Below are 20,717 nucleotides of genomic sequence, written 5' to 3' on the forward strand. Positions count from 1 at the left end.
CACAGACACAGGATGTGTTGTTTAAAACCAAATAATTATATTCCAGCTATCAAACTTATCCAAGCTATGCTGAAAATGATGCATGATTCAAGCTAAAGTGGTCAGAAACTTGATTAGAACCCCCCAAGTGTTTGGATTTTAATGACTTGTGTTGGTAGTTTTTGCTCTGGATCATGGCAGTAAGCCACATTGAAGTGCACAGTTCAGCCACTTAATCACTTCTGGGCATGCTGTCAAGTAGTTTACCAGTACTGTAGTTGTCTTCACTGTTGAAAGGAACTGTTAATTTCTGTACATGCCAGAGCAGAGGTACAGTGTGAATGCCCGTAGAAAAGATTTTATGACTAGCATACAATAAAGGTGATTTCATGTGAGTCAGAGATTGAAACTTAAGTTTCTTTAAGATTAATCACCATAGAAAAGTTCAGACTTTGTTAGAACTTAAAACCATTATCTTCCTCAGGAACCATAAGTGATGAGTGCCTTTGCCACCCAATTTTGAGCCAGGTCATCTGCAGATCAGTGCATGCAGTCTGCAAGGCTCTCTACTGATGTAGCTGTAGCTTAATATTTTGATTTTATGTCTTATATTTGATTGTACTGAAAGGAAATTCATCATGCAATTCCAGCAGATTAAGAATTCATTCAGCCATAAGGACCAGGCTACTGATAGTGGGTCATGAAATTAGTTTGATCAACATGCTTGAACACTTCTTAGGATGATTTTCTGCCTTCAAAAGATAATATAACTCCATTATCATTATTTTGTTCAGTAGGCTATATGCATGGTATGCAGTGTCAACTATGACATACAAAAAAGACAAATAATAAGTGCCATGACAGCACCACTGTTTTTCTCAGTGCAATTAATGGAAAAGGGACATAATTCTGCAAAAGTTCTTGGGAGACTTGCCTGCCCTTGAATATTAACAGGTATTTTAAGTTTGAAAAGAATATTTTTTTTGACATTTTTTTAAAAAAATATATCAGTCCAGAAAGGAAAAAAAATAAGCAAAAATGACCAAGTGGTAATTAAATATTATGCTTTCCAATTATCATAGTGAAAAAGTATTTGAAGTTTAAACTAAATATCTTTGATAGTGTTTTAGAAATGTATCTTGAGAAAAAAATAATAATCAAGAAATGCTTTAATATCTGTAATAGTTTTTGAGAAATGTACCTCAGTAAGATGTTTAACTTTAAAGAAATCCTAAGTTGAAAAAGAGGTTAAACTTTGAAAAATGCATGATCAGTTTACTTACTTGAATTTGAGTACATTCTAATTTGATAGTGAACAAGTATTTCAAGTTTGAAGTAAATACCTTTGATAGTTTTTGCAAAATGTACCTTAACAAAATGGTTACTTAAAAAGGGCAAAAAATTTAGTAAAAAATTTAAGGATATAATTTAGACTAAGGTTGTCTGCCTTATGAACATAATGGTGTCAAATTTTGATACACTGTGCACATTTATATTAAGTTTGAAGGGCCAACAACTTTATTTTTGAGAAAACAGACCATACAATCTTGGGCATTGTGCTCCCACTGACACAATCATGTAGACATAGTAACCTCAGTTAACTATCTTTGAACAGCAATCTTACTCAAGTTCATACCTGCTCATTTTAAATCTGAAATGTAGGGCTGTCATTACATATCCCAATATCAATATATTATTGATATTCATCATCTGATACAATTTCAATACACACTTTCAAATACATGTATACATGCTAAAATTATTTTTTTCTTTCTGTTAGTGAATATACTTCTCTATTTTGCATAATATCAAAGAGAAGTCATTTTTTTCCCAGTTTTCTTTGCTAACTTAAAAGTGCTTTAAACCCTGTTTTCAAATATCAGTATCAAAAATAACAGAAAAAACAAACTTTCTTTTAGTTTGTAGTATTTGTAATGTCTAATACAAGCATGCATGATCCCAATTTAAAACAAATGTTTTCCTTGTATCTACTGTCAAAGTCGATATATCAATATTTGTCTCTCAATAAATCGATACAAAATTTTCCATCAATGACAGCCCTACTGAAATGAAGCATTGTTAGGGGCTTGATGTCTTCAGTGAAGCAGATTCCTTATGATGAAGTTGAGCATGTGCAGGATTCTTTGCCCTTAACAACAGACAGATTTTTGAATTAGGAAATATCTATAAGACACATTCACTTTCTTACTACAATAGCTAATTGTTAGGGAGATATGGACAATTAAAACTCATCTAATTTTCTATAAAAAAATAAATCATCAAATGAATTTTCTTCGTAACGTTTTAGCTTTATATAAAGAACAACTATCTTTTTTTTTCATCCATTTTATTTTTTATAACAATATCATTAGATAAGGTGACACAAACATACATATATATACATTTGTGAATGAACTATAATATTATGTAATTAAGAGTCTTTGTAGAGTTGAAATTATTGATATCACAGAATGTTCTTCATTTACTTTTTTTCTGGTTTTTCTGGGGCTGAAATGGAAAAAAAAGAGAATATAATACAATTATTGTAATATTTTGTATCAAATTGTAATTGACTTAAAAGATCTAATAAATCACTGACAGCAATTAAGAGAAAATTAATTGAATATAATACAGTCAAATGTAAAAAAAAAAATTTGTATATTTATTAAAAAGTGAAAGAAAAAACTGAAACAACGTTGACTTAACTTTTTCATTTTGACATTATAGTATCTGGTTTCAAGATTAGTTTGTTAACTCGCATTTGATTGGCTGCATAATTTTGAAAATCGCCAATAGAAGAAAGGCTGAAACATAGACTGTGAGTTACTAATATTAAAATATTGAAGATTGGTATCGCGATCCTCACAGTCTTTAACAAAGCCTATACAAATCCAATGAAAACAAAATGTATGATACCGTAAAGGTAACTGCAGTCTGAAGTTTAAAAAAAGGATCTTGAAATTGGGGTACATTGTTTTTAAATTATAATGCAATCTTGTTCAGTTTTCTCTCCAAAAGGCTTATAATGCTACAAATCATAAAGTAGTGAAGTCTGAGTGAGGATACAACTTACAGAGATTGGGGTATATTGCTTGATAAATATACTTGAATACACTCTTTAGCAAAATCCTTTGCAAACAATATTGTATGCTAATAATGCCAGTGGGTAAATATTTTAATTTCTATGATAAGGCAGAAACTTTGTTTTTCTATGAGGAAATATAACAAAATCATAATTTTTAAAGACACAATTGTTTTATCGTTCATGATTTAAAAAAGTTTTAATAACCATTTCTACCCACATGGCAAACAAGTTTAATTTGATAAATTAATTGAGGATTATAAAGAATGAAAATGTATACCAGTCTACTTCAATATAAAGCATTTTGATTGGTTGATTTGAAAATGGATTTGACCAATAATATTTATCTTCTTTAGACTGGTATCCAGTTTCACTTTTATATCCTTGGAACCAGCAGTTAAATACAATAATCTCTGGCATTCTTTTATTTAAAATTGTTTGTCTTGGAAACTACACAGACTGTGAATAAGAGTGTAGTGAAATAAATACACATAATACAAAATACAGTTGAACTGTATACATTATTAACATATTTGTGACTAAAGTGACAAAAATTGTAAAAGAAGAAGACCTTTGAACCTTGTTGAGTTACAGTTATGCTTATGGCTTAATACAGCCTTAAAATTATTTTAGCTAAGTAATAACTATGCTGTTGGTCACAATTATTGCAGGATTTCTAATTAGTTTTATAGCACTTTAACTGTTTATTTTATTTATTTATCTTCATTTTGGTCATCTGCATTTAAATTGACAAGAATCATCAGCATTAAGACACTACTCTCAGAAAGGATGTTTGATAATGCTTAAATGCTTAAAAGTCCTATAAAAGAAACACTGAGAAGAGTGAAAATATGCCCAAACATAATGCCAAATTTTCACAAGCCAATCTTGGATGCATTACCTTAAACATCACATATTATCATTGATGATGTACATAACAAAGCAAAGTCATAGCAACTCTAATCATGCGCACAAACATTATAGTCATGAACAACGATTAAATTGACAATATCTATAAATAGCATCATGCAACTCACGCATATGAATAAACATATATATACTCACTACATCTTCTCCTACATATCGGAAGCAATAATAAAATAAAACAATAATTTGGTCATGTAAAATACTTAAAAAAGGAGTTCTTATACTAACTTCTATCTGGAAACAGTTAATTTATAATTATCAACTACACAAACTTTTCTATCTCCAACGTTTCGAGGGGTTAAACCCCTCTTTATCAAGGAGTTACTGTTTATTTTTATATAAATCACATATTTATCTTCTTACATGTCTTATCTTTAACTATGTTATGCATACAGGAAATGACGTCGTTGACGTCAACAATAAAAATTACGCAAAATATGATGATGACGTTTTCCGTCAAAATTGTTCTACTGCATAACGTTGCTCCCCTTATTTAATATTATTTATAATATTAACATAGCAAGAATTATGAAACTTATTTCATTGAAAATACATTAAAAGTAATAATAATAATTATTATTATTAAAAAAAATTTTTTTTACTAAAACATTCCAATAATATTTACAATAGCAAATAATTTAATAATAATAAAAATAATAATAGTAATAATCATAATAACAATGGTAATAATAATAACAATGGTAATAATAATAATAATAATAATAATAATAATAATAATAATAATAATAATAATAATAATAATAATGATAATAATAATAATAATGATAACAACAATGGTAATAATAATAATGATAATAATAATAATAATTCCAACAATAATAATAATGAAAATAATAATAACCATGATGATAATAATAATCATAATAGGAAATAACCGTAACAATAATAATAAGGAAAAGAACAATGGTAATAAAAATAACAATAATGGTAATAATAATAATGATAATAATGATAATTATAACAATAATAATCATGAAAATAATAATAATCATGATAATAATAATAATCATAGTAGGAAATAACCGTAATAATAATAATAATAATAACAATCATAATAATAATCATAATAATCATAACAGCAAATAACCGTGAACTAAATAATAATAATAATAACAGCAATAATAATAATAAAAGGTATAATAATAATTATAATTGTAATAATAATAATAATAATAATAGTAATAATGACAAGCGACACGTGATAAGCAGTGTCTAACTAAAATTATCATGTTTTAGTAGTTAGAAAAATATAATTGAAAAAAATTTAAAAATCAGATTGCAACAACGCAGTTTTACAAAAATACCGATGAATGCAATAATAACTGTCATAATATACTAACTATCAAAACAATAATAATATTGATAAATCCTTAAGTGCATATCACTATCAAATCATCTTATGAAAAATAGTAACCATATCAACAACAATACCAGCAAAGTGATTATGACGGCAACAATGATAATGATAAATCTTATTTTGTTTTGATATTTAGTCCAATAGGTGACCATGTTTGTAATTTATTTATCCAAAATTCTTCACGGATCCGTCTGTATATTGTACTTTTATTGTTATTTATTGATTCGATGATGTTGAATTTTATGTCATTTTCTGAATGGGCTGATGAATTAAAGTGGATAGACACAGGTTTGTCTCTGAATGCCCTTATATCCCAAATATGCTCTTTAACCCTCTCTTTAATGCTCCTCCCTGTTTCACCCACATATACAGGTTGATTACATTTCCCGCAACTTATCAGGTAAACTACATTCTTGGTGTTACAGTTCCCACCTCTATATATACTATACGTAGTGTCCTTCCCTTTTACTAACTAAAAGTGGTCACAACACCTTTTTGAAAATCATTTTCAATTTCTATAAAAAATAAAGCTTATTATTGTAACTTCACATTTCAAATGGCCTTCATCAGTATTCAATTAAAAGGGACTCCACTGAATTTTTTTGACATGACAGGAATACAAATAATTTTTCAATATGTTTCATTTGATGAATGTCTAGAACAACAACTTGTGTGCAAAATTTCAGATGTTTTGCTCACTCTATTTTTTTCAAAATAACCATTCTTATTGTGAAAAATGACAGAAAATTGTCAAACTGTGTCAAATTGGGCTAAGAATATCACAAAAATATGATTATCAATTTATTTCTGAGTATATTTTTTTTATTACTTTTGCATATCATTCTGTTTTAAGTGCCCCAGCTGATCTATGTAAGAAATTCATATTTTATATTTAATGCTTTTATACTTCAGTGGAGTTCCTTTAACTCCTAGGAAAATATGAGTCAGTAATGGTTGAATGAAAGTGTGACCCCTGTGGTACATTTTAAACATGGTCTTATGTTTCAACTTGTTCAATAAAGAATAAGACAGCTGATTGTTGAAAGTTGGTGAAAAGAATGCTGTCATGATATTCTGACATCAATAAACAGAATGAAACCATGTCCCTTTCCAGTTTCCATAGGATCTAGTTCTACATATTTCACTTATAAATTTAATATTATCTGTCTTTGTTTTAGAAAGGAGCTTGATTTTAAAAGTGAATCTTTTGTTGATAGTACAGGTCACAGTTTGTAATTTTATAGTCGCTTCATTTTAAAACATGCTGGCCAACTAGAACAATGTATTGGGCCTAAAAATTATAATGTTTCGCAACAAAATGCATTCTAAGAAAAAAAAAGTTGAAAAAAGTTGAAGAATATACTTTTATATAATTTCAGACTCAATTGCTAAAATTCTCATTTATTTTCGTTACTGTGGCACTTCATTTACCTGACCTTTATATTTTATCCATTTTATAATCATTTATAGACTTTCTTGACAGGTAAATGTGTCATATTTTTTGCATTTGTCGCATTAGAGAAAACTTTTTCTATTTACATAGTAAATATTAATTATTCCTACCTAACTAAACACTGTGTTTGACAATCTGATCTCTCAAAAGGTCTTCCAAATTTAATCATGTATCAATGTAGGTTATCCCCTAGAATAAACTTCAAACTAAAATGATATAATATTCTATATACATACGCGGTTCAGTAAGTTTCAGTAAAATTGGTCCAAGAATTTCTTCCAATAACTCTTTTTGTTCAATAAAGTCATGAGTTGTTGCCCCTGGATTACTTTCTACCCATTCTGCCTTCTCTTTACAACTGTTTAGAGATATTGTCTGCAAATAGATAATAAGGACATGCATGGGTATTAATTACCTTTAAACATCAAATAGAGTATATACCCACTACAAGCATTTTGCAAATTACTTCCCTTTTCTGTAAAAGAACAAAATTATGTTTAATGATGCAATTTTACACAAATTTTCTAGAGCAAAATTCCCGACACTGAAAATCAAGACATTTCTTTGTTTCACACCCATCTTAAGTGATAGTTATTTAATTTCTTCTATAAAACTTTAGTTTGTAGCTATGAAATATATAACATAACAGACGATTGTGATGGCTGACCTGTAAATTCAATGTGGCTTACTGCTGTGATCTGGAGTGAAAATTACAATTTCCCAGCACCACTACCATTACAACATAACAAGGTTGAAACATATCTGACCAGTCCTGTTTTGTTCATCATTATTGACATAATGGTACAAACATTTCATACAACTATTTAAACAAAAGATTACCTTGTCTTCTTTTGTAAGCCTGCCCTGGACTTTCTCTGGATCCTGAACTGTTTCTTGTGTTTGCTTAACTAAGTCAAGAAGAGCAACCTTTGCCTCTGAAATTAATTTTAGCAGATTTAATAATCATATTTAATAACAATGAATGAGGGAGTGGAGCTAATGGTTAAGGTGAATGCCTCTCAACCTAGCTATGGGTCCTGGATTCAAGCCATTTAAAAGTCATTACCAATTAAGTTACCTCATGTGACAACAGTTCCAGGAAGTTAACATGAGATTGGTTGAAATTAGCTCAAAGCTCCCATACTAATCTAGCTAAATATAATATTTATAAACAATAGTTTTCATAATACATCTTTTAGATAAAAAAAAATTGTCATACCTGCCCAATCTAAAAAGTCTACACATTCAGTATGACCATATCTTACAGCTGTTTCACGAGCTCGCTCATTATGTACATTTCTCTGTTGAAGGTTGCACTGAAATTCTACAAGGATTTTTATCACATCAAGTTTACCCCAGGCAGCTGCATGATGTAAAGCACAAAAACCTGTGATAAAAAACAAAATGTTAAACAAATACACAACACACAAGACTGAGTCACTGGTAAGGTTAAATATGTTTTGGCAATGCCAGTTGATTAAAGCTGTCCTTGATAATTTAATGGTACCACTTAAATGATTAATGCTATAAATGTTGATTTAATTACATGGGAACATAATTATAATATATTGACTCAGAATTTTTATACAATCACCGGTTTGGTGCAAGAAAAATGTTTTTAGCAGAGACTGAGAGGACTCAAACCCGAGACCCTCAGAATACCATATACCACAGCTCTGCCGACTGAGCTACATATATAAGGCAGCTTATAACTTTTTGACCCTTATGAATGAACAATTCAAGGCCTTGACAAAAATAGAATTCTTGTGTTTTTAACAGACCAGTAACTTAATTAAGTAAGGCCTTCATTATAATTTTGTGGTACCTTTTGGTGTTAATGAATTAACATCTGCTCCTCTCTGCAATAATTCCCTGGCCATGTCTGCTCGTCCGAGAGTAGAGGCAATATCTAGAGGAGATTTGCCATCGTTGTCCCTCTGATTTATTAACTCTGCGATTGTTTCTTTGAAAGGATCACTGTCATCTTCAAATGATTTTGTCAATCGAGGAATATCATCTTTTAAAATGCAATGTGTGACAATTGTTGTATTTGGTAGTAAAATTTCTATTTCATCCTGACTTTCCTCTTGATTTTCACCTTCCTGTAATGTCATTTTGTATATTTACGGACAAATTATTTAATTTTAAAAATAAAAACAACACCAAAATCAAAAGGAATTCCCGTTACTCCAAAACATTTAACGTCATTTGAAAAAAAAGAATTAATCGTGGTACACGAGTTATGAATGGTCAATAAACAGGGTTTTCCCCATCCAATAACCAATGAAAATAATCTTTATATAATCTCGAATGGAAGACAGCAAGTGCCCTGTCAAAATATTTTTTAAGAAAAATCACCAAAAATGGAAAAAAGGCATCAATAGTGATCAGTTTTTATTTTCATTATTACCTATCAGCAAAGAAAAATGCTAAAAGGAGCAGTTGGTATGATTTTATGCATATATTTTCATCAAAAAATGTGTAAACACAATGTAAATCGGGAGCTAGCATGACACTTCTGTTGTATTTTGGTGGGTGGGGAGCTAAAATTTTGTACCACCTCACTTATAAAGTGTTAATTCCATTACTAGTTAGTTGTGTATTATCTGTTGGTGTAATTTAAGTGAGACAATTATTTTGTAAATATAGCAGTGTGAATTGTGGCACCTGCACTTACTATAGAATATATTCATCATGTTCATAGAAATATCTAGTCAAAATATATTGATGTGCCAAAGCTTGATTCTGAGATATTTTCGTTCTGGGACAGAATCTCACTCGGTCGGTAGAGCTGCGGTACGGTATTCCGAGGGTCCCGGGTTTGAGTCCCGGTTAGGCTGCACATTTTTCTCACCCTGTGACATTAATCTTATAATGAATGCTAGCCACATTGGTTCAAACCTGGTCAGGCCTCAGGGGCAAGTCGTTGTTGAGCAAGAAACTTAACACTCATTGCTCAGTACTGGTTGGTTCCAGGAACCAATTCGAAAGTGTGTCTATAAGCTTAATTTTTAGCTTCCTACACAATTGAACTAAAATAATTCTGTATAAACCAAAAGTGCCGAACTGTCACAAAAAAGGTTGATTTTTGCATTTGGACAGAATGATGATGTTTAGGGCTTAAATGTCCTGTTAGCCTGCTAGTTTTTAGAAGAGAATCATCAAAAAGTATACTTGCTTTAGTCAGAGACATAGATAACAGAGATAGGCAACTTCCTAACCAGTTAAAATATCGCGCGTGCCTGCTTAAAACCTAAAAATTGTAGCAAGTAAAACTTATTAATCAGATATCAAAATCAGGAAAATAATACATTTTCTGAAAGCTTATGCATTTGTCTATGGCTGCAGGTAAAAATATTTACAGTTCCCATTTAAATAAATGACACATCAATATTTAAAGAGAATTACTTAATAATTTTTGTTACAAAACTATTCATATGACGAAAAAACTGGCTCAGTGGGTATGTTCTGCTATGTTTTTCTAAGTGAAAGGCATAAAAAGTTACCAACATTTTAACATGCAGCAATAGATGAAAGATTTACCTTTCAAATGGTGTATAATATTTAAGGATCAAATGTACATCCATTAAGTTTTATTTGCTACAAAATGCCTAATTTTTTACTTTTTGATAGGCATGAGTGATATTTCTATGGAGTATATAGGAGCTGCTTATCTCTGTCTCTGCTTTAGTTATTAATAAAATTATTTATATGCATTGATTTGTGTGATTGTGAATCAGAATTGGAATATTTAAAATTAAATAACTATTACAGAGACAGTAATCATCTTCAAAGATCTATTTTAATAGTTTGAAATATTTTCATTCAAGTAAATATTCCTTCTACTTCGTTTTAACTTCATTAGAAAAAAATCACAGGATTACAAATGTACAGGTATGAGGTGTATGACTCAGCGACTGCTTTTATTTCAAATCTTTTTATTTCAGACCTCACACAGACTGGTGTGGAAAGGCCATCTTCACCAGCTAGGCTTGCTTATACATCAGACAAACACCCTAAACATACTCTAGAAGCTATCAATGTTCTTAGAAAACACAGAGAATTATGTGATGTTGTGCTGATTGTTGGTCAAAGAAAAATCTTTGCGCATAGGGTGATTTTATCAGCGTGTAGTCCATACTTCCATGCAATGTTTACTGGAGAATTGGCTGAGAGTCGACAAACTGAAGTTACAATCAGAGACATTGATGAAAATGCAATGGAATTATTAATAGATTTTTGTTACATGTCAAATATTACCGTAGAAGAGAGTAATGTTCAGACTTTATTGCCTGCAGCTTGTTTGCTGCAGTTGGCAGAAATACAGGACGTTTGCTGTGAATTTCTTAAAAGACAACTTGATCCATCAAACTGTTTAGGAATTAGAGCTTTCGCAGATACACATGCATGTAGGGATTTGTTAAGAATTGCAGATAAGTTTACTCAACACAATTTCCAAGAGGTAACATATATACATATAATATTTATAAAAATGAAAAAAGTAACAAAGCAAGAAAATTATACTTATAGAAACAACTGATGTTTCTCATTAAATTATTCGCAGACCAGTTATATACAGACACTGTTGAGCAATCTGTTAAATTGGAAATATCAGTTAATGTTTGTCTCCAACATTATATTTTATACTAAAGAGTTTGTTGTGATTAACTATTTCTCACAACATTGATTGGATGATGCATAATTAATACATATTTATATCATATACCTCAATTTAAAGGTTTTATTAATTGGTATACATATATTTGATTGGGATTGAAGGTCAGTGAAAAATTTCTCTTCTTTATTTTTCTGACAATGTGACAATGCAGTGCTTGTGGCATCAACCTAATAAAAGACTATAGTAATAAATTTTCATAATAGTTTTGACTATTGAGTGAAGACATGAATCCACATATTATATAGAGGATATTGAATGAGTGTAGTTTAATACTAATATTATTGAATGAGCTGAATAAAATCATATTATGCGAGCCTCTGGCGAGCATAATAATTGTTCTATTCAAGGAGTTCAATAAATTTAGTATTGAATCTACACGAATATAATATTCTTTTTATCACATATATAAAATAAGAACAGTAAACTGTAAAAATGAGTATTTTTTCAATGACGCGCCTACAGTGTAACGCTTACATTAGTGCGCTTTAACGCTATGTTTCTATATAGCGCAAATGACGTCACGTCAAAGTGTTATTACACTAGTGTAATATCGTTTTTATTAAATGGCTTTATTACACTCCTGTGCCACGGTTTATGTGATAAATCAAAACATGTTATGATATTTGTAGGTTATGGAGAGTGAGGAGTTTATGTTACTTCCTATCAACCAACTTGTAGACATTATATCTAGTGATGAACTCAATGTACGTACAGAGGAACAAGTTTATATGGCAGTCATGGGCTGGGTGAAATATAATATACAAGAACGAAGAGAACATTTACCATCTGTAAGTACCAGTAGTAGTAAAGCCCTTGTCAAAAGATCTTGTTCTGCCTATATTACTACATGTATCTATAGCAGGGTTAGTTGCCTAGCATCAGAATTGTAGCCACAGTTTATCCCTGCCTGATTGTAAGGGGCTAGTACTACTACTACATATGTAAGTGGGTATGAAAAACTGGAGTCTATGCATCTCTTAGCTCCAGCAGGAGAGGAGGTGGTTTTCACTCCTGGTATTGCTTTCAAGTTTTGTAACCCCCCCCCCCCCCCAAAAAAAAGAGCCAAAGTCATCTTTCAGATGACCTACACTGTGTTGGTGTGCCATAAAACCAAACAAACTTAAATAAAGGAGTTGGTGAGGAAAATGGGCAGAATTTTTACCAAAATTATTTTGGCAATAAAATTCACTGGGAGTAAACAAATTGCTGATTATAATATTTTGAAAGATATTATAATTTGAATGAAAGGTTCATGAAACACATTGTTTTAAGACGTAGTTGTGTTTTGTCTACAGGTTTTACAACATGTACGTCTCCCATTAATGAGTCCGAAGTTTCTGGTGGGTACTGTAGGCTCAGACTTGTTGATCAAGAGTGATGATGCGTGCAGGGACCTGGTTGATGAAGCTAAGAACTACCTCCTTCTACCACAAGAACGGCCTCTAATGCAAGGACCTAGAACTCGAGCTAGGAAACCTATCAGATGTGGAGAGGTCTTGTTTGCTGGTATGTAATAATAAATGTTAGATATGCTATACAAAATTTTTAAAAAAATGAAAGTATTGATTATTTTACCAACTTTGTTAATTTGTTTTAGAGATACATTTTGTATCTCAACATAGCAAACTTTTATACAACTTTTCTTCGAAATGCTGAGAAGAAAGTTGAATTTGTATGAAACTGCAAATAAGCATCCATAGCTTTTACTTTTCTTTTTAAACTTGTTTGATGGTACAAAATCAGTTTGAAAACAAAATATGTTCAATCATTTACATATTTCATTTAAATTAGTGAGAGTCAAGCCTCTCTCCACTGTTCAAGTCATAAACATAGCTTCTTTTATGGTCCTTTATATTTTTCATTGTATAATTTTTTCTTAGGTTGTTTCTCTTTGCACCATCATTAAAATTTTACAGACTGCTAACTTAGATATTTGAGGCCAAAGGTACAGATTCTTTCTCTTCATTGAGGATCACGATTTGAAGCTTTGTTTAAGTGGCATTGGCAAGTATCTGTTGATGTCATTATATCATATTTTTTTTTGTATTTTTTTCATCAACCTAGTTAATATTTTAAAGGTTAAAATTATTATTGCAAAATGTAAGAAGCAGTATTGATTGGACTTTAAATTACATTTTGATGTATTGTTTTATGTACAGTTGGAGGATGGTGTAGTGGTGATGCAATATCTAGTGTGGAGAGATATGATCCTCAGACAGGAGAATGGCGTATGGTTGCACCAATGTGTAAGCGGCGCTGTGGAGTTGGTGTCGCAGTTCTAAATGACCTGTTGTACGCAGTGGGTGGTCATGATGGTCAATCATATTTAAATAGTATTGAAAGGTAGGGTTTGTGTGCGAAAATCTAGATTGGTGATACTTATTGATAGTAAGGTTGTGCTTGAAATATGCTTTTATCAACTCTGTCAACAATGTACATAAATGTTTATGTAAAGTTAAATAAAACTGTAAAGAGCTTTTTAATTAAATCTACCTAAATACTTGATTAGACTTTCAAATCTTAATTCTATGAAAATGTATTAAGCAAAATATAATACAATCATTTGCATTACCATGCTATATTGCAAAAGAAAATAAGTCACAATAGAATTTTATTTGATTTTAATAATGTAAGAGTTTTCTCTTTCCAGTACAATTAAAAGATAAAAGTAGCTTTAATTTAAACGTTTATTATGTCACATAGTAATTTTGTACAATTAGGCATGTATTTTAGCAGTTGGTGGGGCCTTCCATGGGGTATCAGTTAAGGTTTCAGACTTCAAGTCACTTACCTTTCATCATTATTGATTTGAATCCTATCAGGGATGATGGTACCTTATGTGAGGAAGTTGTCCAACTTGCATATTGTCCTAAATAACGCAGATAGGGCACCTGAAGTATTCTCCACAAGTAAAGCTTAAAAAGTGGCTATATGATTTTTACAGAATTAGTGAATCAAAAAATTCAATAAATGAAGTAATACTTTTTTAAAACATGATAATAAAATTACCTCCATATTTAATCATGACAGGTTTGATCCCCAGACAAATCAGTGGAGTAGTGATGTTGCTCCAACAAGCTCATGTCGTACCAGTGTTGGTGTAGCCGTTCTAGATAACTACATGTATGCTGTCGGTGGGCAAGATGGTGTCTCATGTTTAAATTTTGTTGAAAGGTACTTAGAATTATTTTTTATGCCCCCGCCATGTAATGGCCGGGGCATATAGTGTTACCCTGTTCCGTCATTCCGTCCTTCCGTCCTTCCGTCCTTCCATCCTTCCGTCATTCTGTCATTCCGTCATCATCAGTTTCCGTTCATTATCTTAAGAACGGTTGCACACATTCAACTCAAATTTGACATATGGATATGTCATGAGAAAATACAGGTCAAGTTCAAATTTGGTCATGGTTCGATGATTTTTGGCAGAGTTATGCCCCTTTTACTTTGAAAATAATATGAAATTTCAGTTTCCGTTCATTATCTCCCAAATGGTACAACACATTCAACTCTAACTTGACATATGGATATGTCATGAGAAAATACAGGTCAAGTTCAAATTTGGTCATGGTTCGATGATTTTTGGCAGAGTTATGCCCCTTTTACTTTGAAAATAATATGAAATTTCAGTTTCCGTTCATTATCTCCCAAATGGTACAACACATTCAACTCTAACTTGACATATGGATATGTCATGAGAAAATACAGGTCAAGTTCGAATTTGGTCATGGTTCAATGATTTTTGGCAGAGTTATGCCCCCTTTACTTTGAAAATAATATGAAATTTTCAGTTTCCGTTCATTATCTCCCCAACGGTACAACACATTCAACTCAAACTTGACATATGGATATGTCATGAGAAAATACAGGTCAAGTTCGAATTTGGTCTTGGTTCGATGATTTTTGGCAGAGTTATGCCCCTTTTACTTTGAAAATAATATGAAATTTTCAGTTTCCGTTCATTATCTCCCCAAAAGTACAACACATTCAACTCAAACTTGACATACAGATGCGTCGAAGGAATGCGCAGGTCAAGTTCAAATTTGGTCATGGTTCAATGATTTTTGGCAGAGTTATGCCCCTTTTACTTTGAAAGTAATATGAAATTTTCAGTTTCTGTTTATTATCTCCCCAATGGTACAACACATTCAACTCAAATTTGACATATGGATATGTTTTTGGAATGCCCAGGCCAACTTCGAGTTTGGTCATGGTTCAATGATTTTTGGCAGAGTAATGCCCCTTTCACTTTGAAAATAATATGAAATTTACAGTTTCTGTTCATAATCTACCCAACAGTGTTACATATGCAACTTAAATTTGACATATGGATATGTCAAAGGAATGGGCAGGTCAAGTTGGAATTTGGTCATGGTTTGATGATTTTTTGGCAGAGTTATGTCCCTTTCACTTTGAAAATAATATAGATACATCTTAGGAATAAGCAGTTTAAGTTTGAATTTGGTTGTAGTTCAATGATTTAAGACAAACTTATCTTTCCTGAATGTTGGAAAAATTTTGAACTTTCACTTTCAGCACTCATTATTTTGGCTACAAATATGCAATATGCTATTTTTAAAAGGTTTAGACTGAATAATTTTAGTGCCTTGAACATTGAATGAAAATGGTTTGTGTTAACATTGAAAAGTTTTAAGGGCTTTGAACTTAAAATGAAAAAAATAATTAAAGCACCATCTGAAATTTTGGCTGCATGCGGGGGCATCCGTGGCATGATGACACAATTCTAGTTTTAGGTCTAGTATTACTATATATAATATAGTACAATATATAGAATATTTCATGCAGGATACTCATGTTCCCCGCTATTATGAGGAGTTGTCCAAGAGAGCTAAACAGATGAAACCAATATCTACTGTCATTATTATTAAAAAGATATTGCAAGCATGCCTTTAATTTGTAAATGAATTTTGCATTATGTCTATTACACAATGTTTTAATGAAGATCAATCTAACTTTCTTTGTTGCATTTAAGAAAGAAGTAGTATTACATTAATGAGTTAATGAATGTTTTCATCTCATGTTCACTATCTTTGATTTATATTATATATATTTTTCTCCTAAGATATGATCCACAATTGAACAAATGGACTAAAGTGGCATCAATGAGTACACGTCGGCTAGGAGTGGGTGTGGCTGTTTTAGGTGGATATTTATATGCTGTCGGGGGCAGTGACGGTACTTCACCACTCAATACAGGTATAACTTTCAAGTTACTATCTTAATCTATAGCTGAGTATATAGATATAATATAATTCAGTGATTCTTTAGCCGTATTGTTCGAAAAAATAAGTCTTGCATAGATTTTTTTACAATATTATTCTCCTTTCCAAATTTCCTTGTATAAATTCTGTACAAATAAGATATTCAGTTAAAACTACACACATTTCTTCTGTGAATCCTTCGAGCATGAGGCTAGAATTGATTTTTACAGGATTACTCCCAAATGTCACCAGCATTGCTTTTGTTTGATTATGAAGTAAAGATTTTGTTTCTGTGACTGAAAAGTTCATATCTTGTTTAAACAACTGAAACATTATAACAATACCTCCTAAATTGTGTTGCTAGAGACTGTTAGCTGATATCACTTAGCTATATCATGTGAGAGAGTGTTGAAGGTAGTATAAATTGTTTAAACCATAAGACCATCAGGACCATTGATTTTGACATTATACACGTTATTCAAATTATGATTGTAAACAGGTGGTTATATATTCTTTTTCAGTGGAAAGGTATGACCCAAGAACTAATAGATGGACACCAGTCTCACCAATGGGTACACGTAGAAAACACCTGGGCGTGGCCGTATATAATAGCATGATATATGCCGTAGGTGGTAGAGATGATACAACAGAATTAAGTAGTGCTGAAAGATATAATCCTCAAACCAATAGCTGGCAACCTGTAGTTGCCATGACGTCTAGGAGAAGTGGGGTAAGAATTTATTATCAAGTTTTGTAATATGTTTACTTCTTTTGGCTCAAAATTTATATCTTTGGCTTATAATCCGTAGAAATTGCATAGAGGTAAATTATCACCACTTTTAACCTTTAAGGGCATGACTGGTGACATGTCTGGGTCTGTACTCAACAGCTAAAGCTGCTTTTTGTGCCTAACCAGGCGGATGTCTCATTTAACATAGACTATATACATCAAGTTATGTTTTAAATAGTTCATGCCAGATAAAAGGTTGAACACTACTATGACTAGGATTAAGTCATTGTCTGAACTATCATTCATCAAATGGCACAGGGGTTATCAGTGAAAGTTTGGCTTAAATTTGTTACAGAAAGGAACCAAGTATTACCTATTCAATAATATTTTGGTCACCAGAAATGCAGATTTTGCAAGTTTTAACACTGGAAAAGTGTAGTATACTTAAAGACATCATTTAAATGTATAGTGCCTTTTTTCCTGGTGCATTTGCATAATTGTGTTAAATAAGTGAGTAAGGATATGCAATTTTAAAATCAAATCTGAAATGTTCTCCTGTTTTAAACATACCTGTATTATAGTCTTTTCCAGGTTGGACTCCTGTTTAAGTTTTTATTTATTATTTTGAAATGGTTTATACCTACATGTATTACACTCTATTTCAGGTTGGACTTGCTGTAGTTAACGGACAATTAATGGCAATAGGCGGTTTTGATGGAACTACTTACTTAAAGACAATAGAACAGTATGATCCTGAAAATAACTGTTGGAAATTATGTGGTGGCATGAACTATAGACGTTTAGGTGGAGGTGTGGGTGTTGTTAGAATGCCACAACATGAGACTCACTTGTGGTGAAACAATCAAATTGTTTTTTGTATTGGGTTAAAAAGAGAGATAGTGCTTTAGTCGGGAAGAAAAAGAAAAACAATTAATAGCGGTACAATTGTGACAGATGACTTCCAGAACAAAGCAAGGATTTGTGGGAATTGAACTTTTCCAGGATAGAAACTGAAAATTTATTTAAAATATGGATATATTTATGAAAATTTTGGGACTTATAATAAGTTATTCCAAAATGTTCCAGTGAAAGTAATGTTTTATTTTCATGGAAGAGGACAGAGTGATTTTTATTGTAGACCGACAAAATCTGATGTATGTGATAGAAGAAAACTTTTGAGTTTTGTCTAGGTACAAACTGTATGGTGTAGATAGTAAGGATCAACTTCTGTAACATACAGAACAGTTCAGTCTTTGAGAATTGTTTGTTTTTTGTTCAGTGACATTTTACAATGTTTTTATCTTAATGCCATAGGGACGACCTTTAATACAAGGACCTAGAAACTTAGAGCAGATTTATAAAAAGACTTTATCTTAAATGGCTTAGCTTAGAAGACATTTTTATTAGAGTGAGACTTTTTGTCCCTTCAGTTCATTTGTGTCATTCCTTACCTGTTTCACAAGTAGTAATTCATTATGAAAATTTGCTTAAATTCAGCTACTGAAAGATTATGGGCAGAAAAGCTTATGTTTGAAATGAAGAGAGCTTAGATGAAAGAAAAGTTTGCTGAGGAAATGTGAACATATTAAGAATAATTTATTATTATCAGTTTTCACGTCATTTTGTTTCAATTTTCCTGTTTTCCCCATTGATGTAAATGGAGTGAAACATGTATGATTTTTCATATACAATTGTAGATTTGCTTTATTTTTAAAATGAGCTTGTGTCTAAAAACTTGTTAACTGCCATTAATTCTTTGATCTGAGTTTTCCATTTGTAAATACCCAAATTTTCTTCCTGTCATACTAATCGAAAGTGCAATAGTTTCTTCCCATTTAACTATGCTAGATTTTCTATATAATGGACTGGCCTGGCTTTGGATTGGCAATATTTTCAAGTAGATAAGAGGGTCTTGTTGACCAACTGTTAGAATTAAAGCAGGCATTAGTATAGAGCTTTGACAAACTGCCCGGGCTGACATCAATGTCTATATGAGTGGCAGAGGCTAGGCACGTCCATTTCAACTTCAGCATTCAACCCATTTAAAATCTTTAGTCATAAATTGTATTTATCTTGTGATGTTATAGCAAGACACATGTACAGTATTCTTTATAATATGTTGTCAGGTACACTGTTTTCTGTACAATTTTCTCACATGTATTGAATTTGTTTACAGTATAACCAATAGGAAAATAATGAAAGTTAAAAACATCCAAAATAATGCAATAGCTTTGCTTGATTATTAATGTGGAATGTGGGAGCGTCTGTGACCTATGGATACATTTCTATTTAATTGGTAAATACTGGTTAGTTTTCAAGGAAAACTGGTTAGGTGGACTGCCAAGATAATTATGACCAAAATCAAGATATAAATCTGTGTAAAAACCAAACAAATGTAAAGTTAAGACTAGCATCTTGTAGGTGAGCTTTAGTATATAATATTTACTAAGTATTATCTTATTCCATTTTGAAGTGCAGTCAAAACATACATGATTTGGTTTACAAAATTTAAGAAAAGGGAAATTTCAATGCAATTTAATTTTTAAACTTTTTATTATGTTTATTCAGGCATACATTATTTATTCAGGCATACATTAATGATTGTTTACAAATTATTTTCATTTAAGAATTACTTGGATTGAATCAAAAGCTAGTCCTACTTTTTTAACTGGTCAGTTGGATCGTAATTTCTTGAAGATGATGGTCATGTTAATTTTGGGATAAATGAAAACATTATATATTTCTCATATAGGTATGTAAATATATCCATTTATTACCATAATTCTTGTTTATTTTAATAATGTATGAATTTACTTTAAAAGTAGATTTTCCATGTATGATGAAAGTTGCACTTTTATGTTATATTATTTTATAATGCCCATTATTTGTGATAAATATTCTTCCTTTGTGGTCAGAAAATTGTTAACATATGTATGTGTTTTTAAAGAGTAAAATATTCTCCAAGTTATATAGAACCCTTTTTCTGTTTTATTCCCTCTCAACAAATCTTGATTAACCCACAACAGTGAACATCATGAGATGTGAAGTCAGCAACATTGACAGCTTTAATTAAATTCAATCATAGGGGAAGGGGGTGTTCACTTAAATTTAGGAAAAAATAGTACTATAACAAAAGGCGGAAAAAAACTTTGATGTAAATTTATTTATTTTATTTTATTAATACTCAAATGATTTTAAAGAACATTCTTTAAGCAGCATGACCTCAGATTCGTTTTTTTCATGAACATTTTGGAAATGTATTTAAATGTAA

At 31.1% G+C, this 20,717-nt stretch overlaps 2 protein-coding genes across 2 annotated transcripts; one reads left to right on the forward strand and one right to left on the reverse strand.

Moving 5' to 3' along the window:
• Positions 1 to 2,309: 2,309 nt before the first annotated feature.
• On the reverse strand, positions 2,310 to 9,025 carry LOC132751600 (ankyrin repeat domain-containing protein 45-like). The gene is made up of 5 exons (XM_060741787.1): positions 8,645 to 9,025; positions 8,039 to 8,206; positions 7,660 to 7,754; positions 7,056 to 7,194; positions 2,310 to 2,487 (listed from the first exon to the last, which is right to left on the reverse strand). The coding sequence occupies exons 1-5, from the start codon at positions 8,931 to 8,933 to the stop codon at positions 2,462 to 2,464; spliced, it is 717 nt and encodes a 238-aa protein (XP_060597770.1). The 5' UTR covers positions 8,934 to 9,025; the 3' UTR covers positions 2,310 to 2,461.
• An 88-nt stretch (positions 9,026 to 9,113) lies between these two features.
• On the forward strand, positions 9,114 to 20,421 carry LOC132751599 (kelch-like protein 20). The gene is made up of 9 exons (XM_060741786.1): positions 9,114 to 9,264; positions 10,767 to 11,281; positions 12,127 to 12,285; positions 12,793 to 13,003; positions 13,657 to 13,840; positions 14,528 to 14,671; positions 16,578 to 16,711; positions 17,238 to 17,446; positions 18,112 to 20,421. Exons 1-9 carry the CDS (start codon positions 9,246 to 9,248, stop codon positions 18,301 to 18,303), a joined length of 1,767 nt encoding a protein of 588 aa, XP_060597769.1. The 5' UTR covers positions 9,114 to 9,245; the 3' UTR covers positions 18,304 to 20,421.
• The last annotated feature ends 296 nt before the right edge of the window (positions 20,422 to 20,717 follow it).

The sequence above is a fragment of the Ruditapes philippinarum genome, unplaced genomic scaffold, assembly GCF_026571515.1.
Source record: "Ruditapes philippinarum isolate M1 unplaced genomic scaffold, ASM2657151v2 ctg6293_1_1_1_1, whole genome shotgun sequence".
NCBI classification, from domain to species: domain Eukaryota; kingdom Metazoa; phylum Mollusca; class Bivalvia; order Venerida; family Veneridae; genus Ruditapes; species Ruditapes philippinarum.

Bases quoted from the DNA above. Each gene is read 5' to 3' on its own strand.
- LOC132751600 (XM_060741787.1), bottom strand. From the start codon at position 8,933: ATGACATTACAGGAAGGTGAAAATCAAGAGGAAAGTCAGGATGAAATA. The intron at 8,207-8,644 runs GTACCACAAAAT...TTTTTATCACAG, and splicing joins TAATTCATTAACACCAAAAG to GTTTTTGTGCTTTACATCAT. The intron at 7,755-8,038 runs GTATGACAATTT...AATTAATTTCAG, and splicing joins AGACTTTTTAGATTGGGCAG to AGGCAAAGGTTGCTCTTCTT.
- LOC132751599 (XM_060741786.1), top strand. The intron at 12,286-12,792 runs GTAAGTACCAGT...TTTTGTCTACAG, and splicing joins GAAGAGAACATTTACCATCT to GTTTTACAACATGTACGTCT. The intron at 13,004-13,656 runs GTATGTAATAAT...TTTTATGTACAG, and splicing joins TGGAGAGGTCTTGTTTGCTG to TTGGAGGATGGTGTAGTGGT.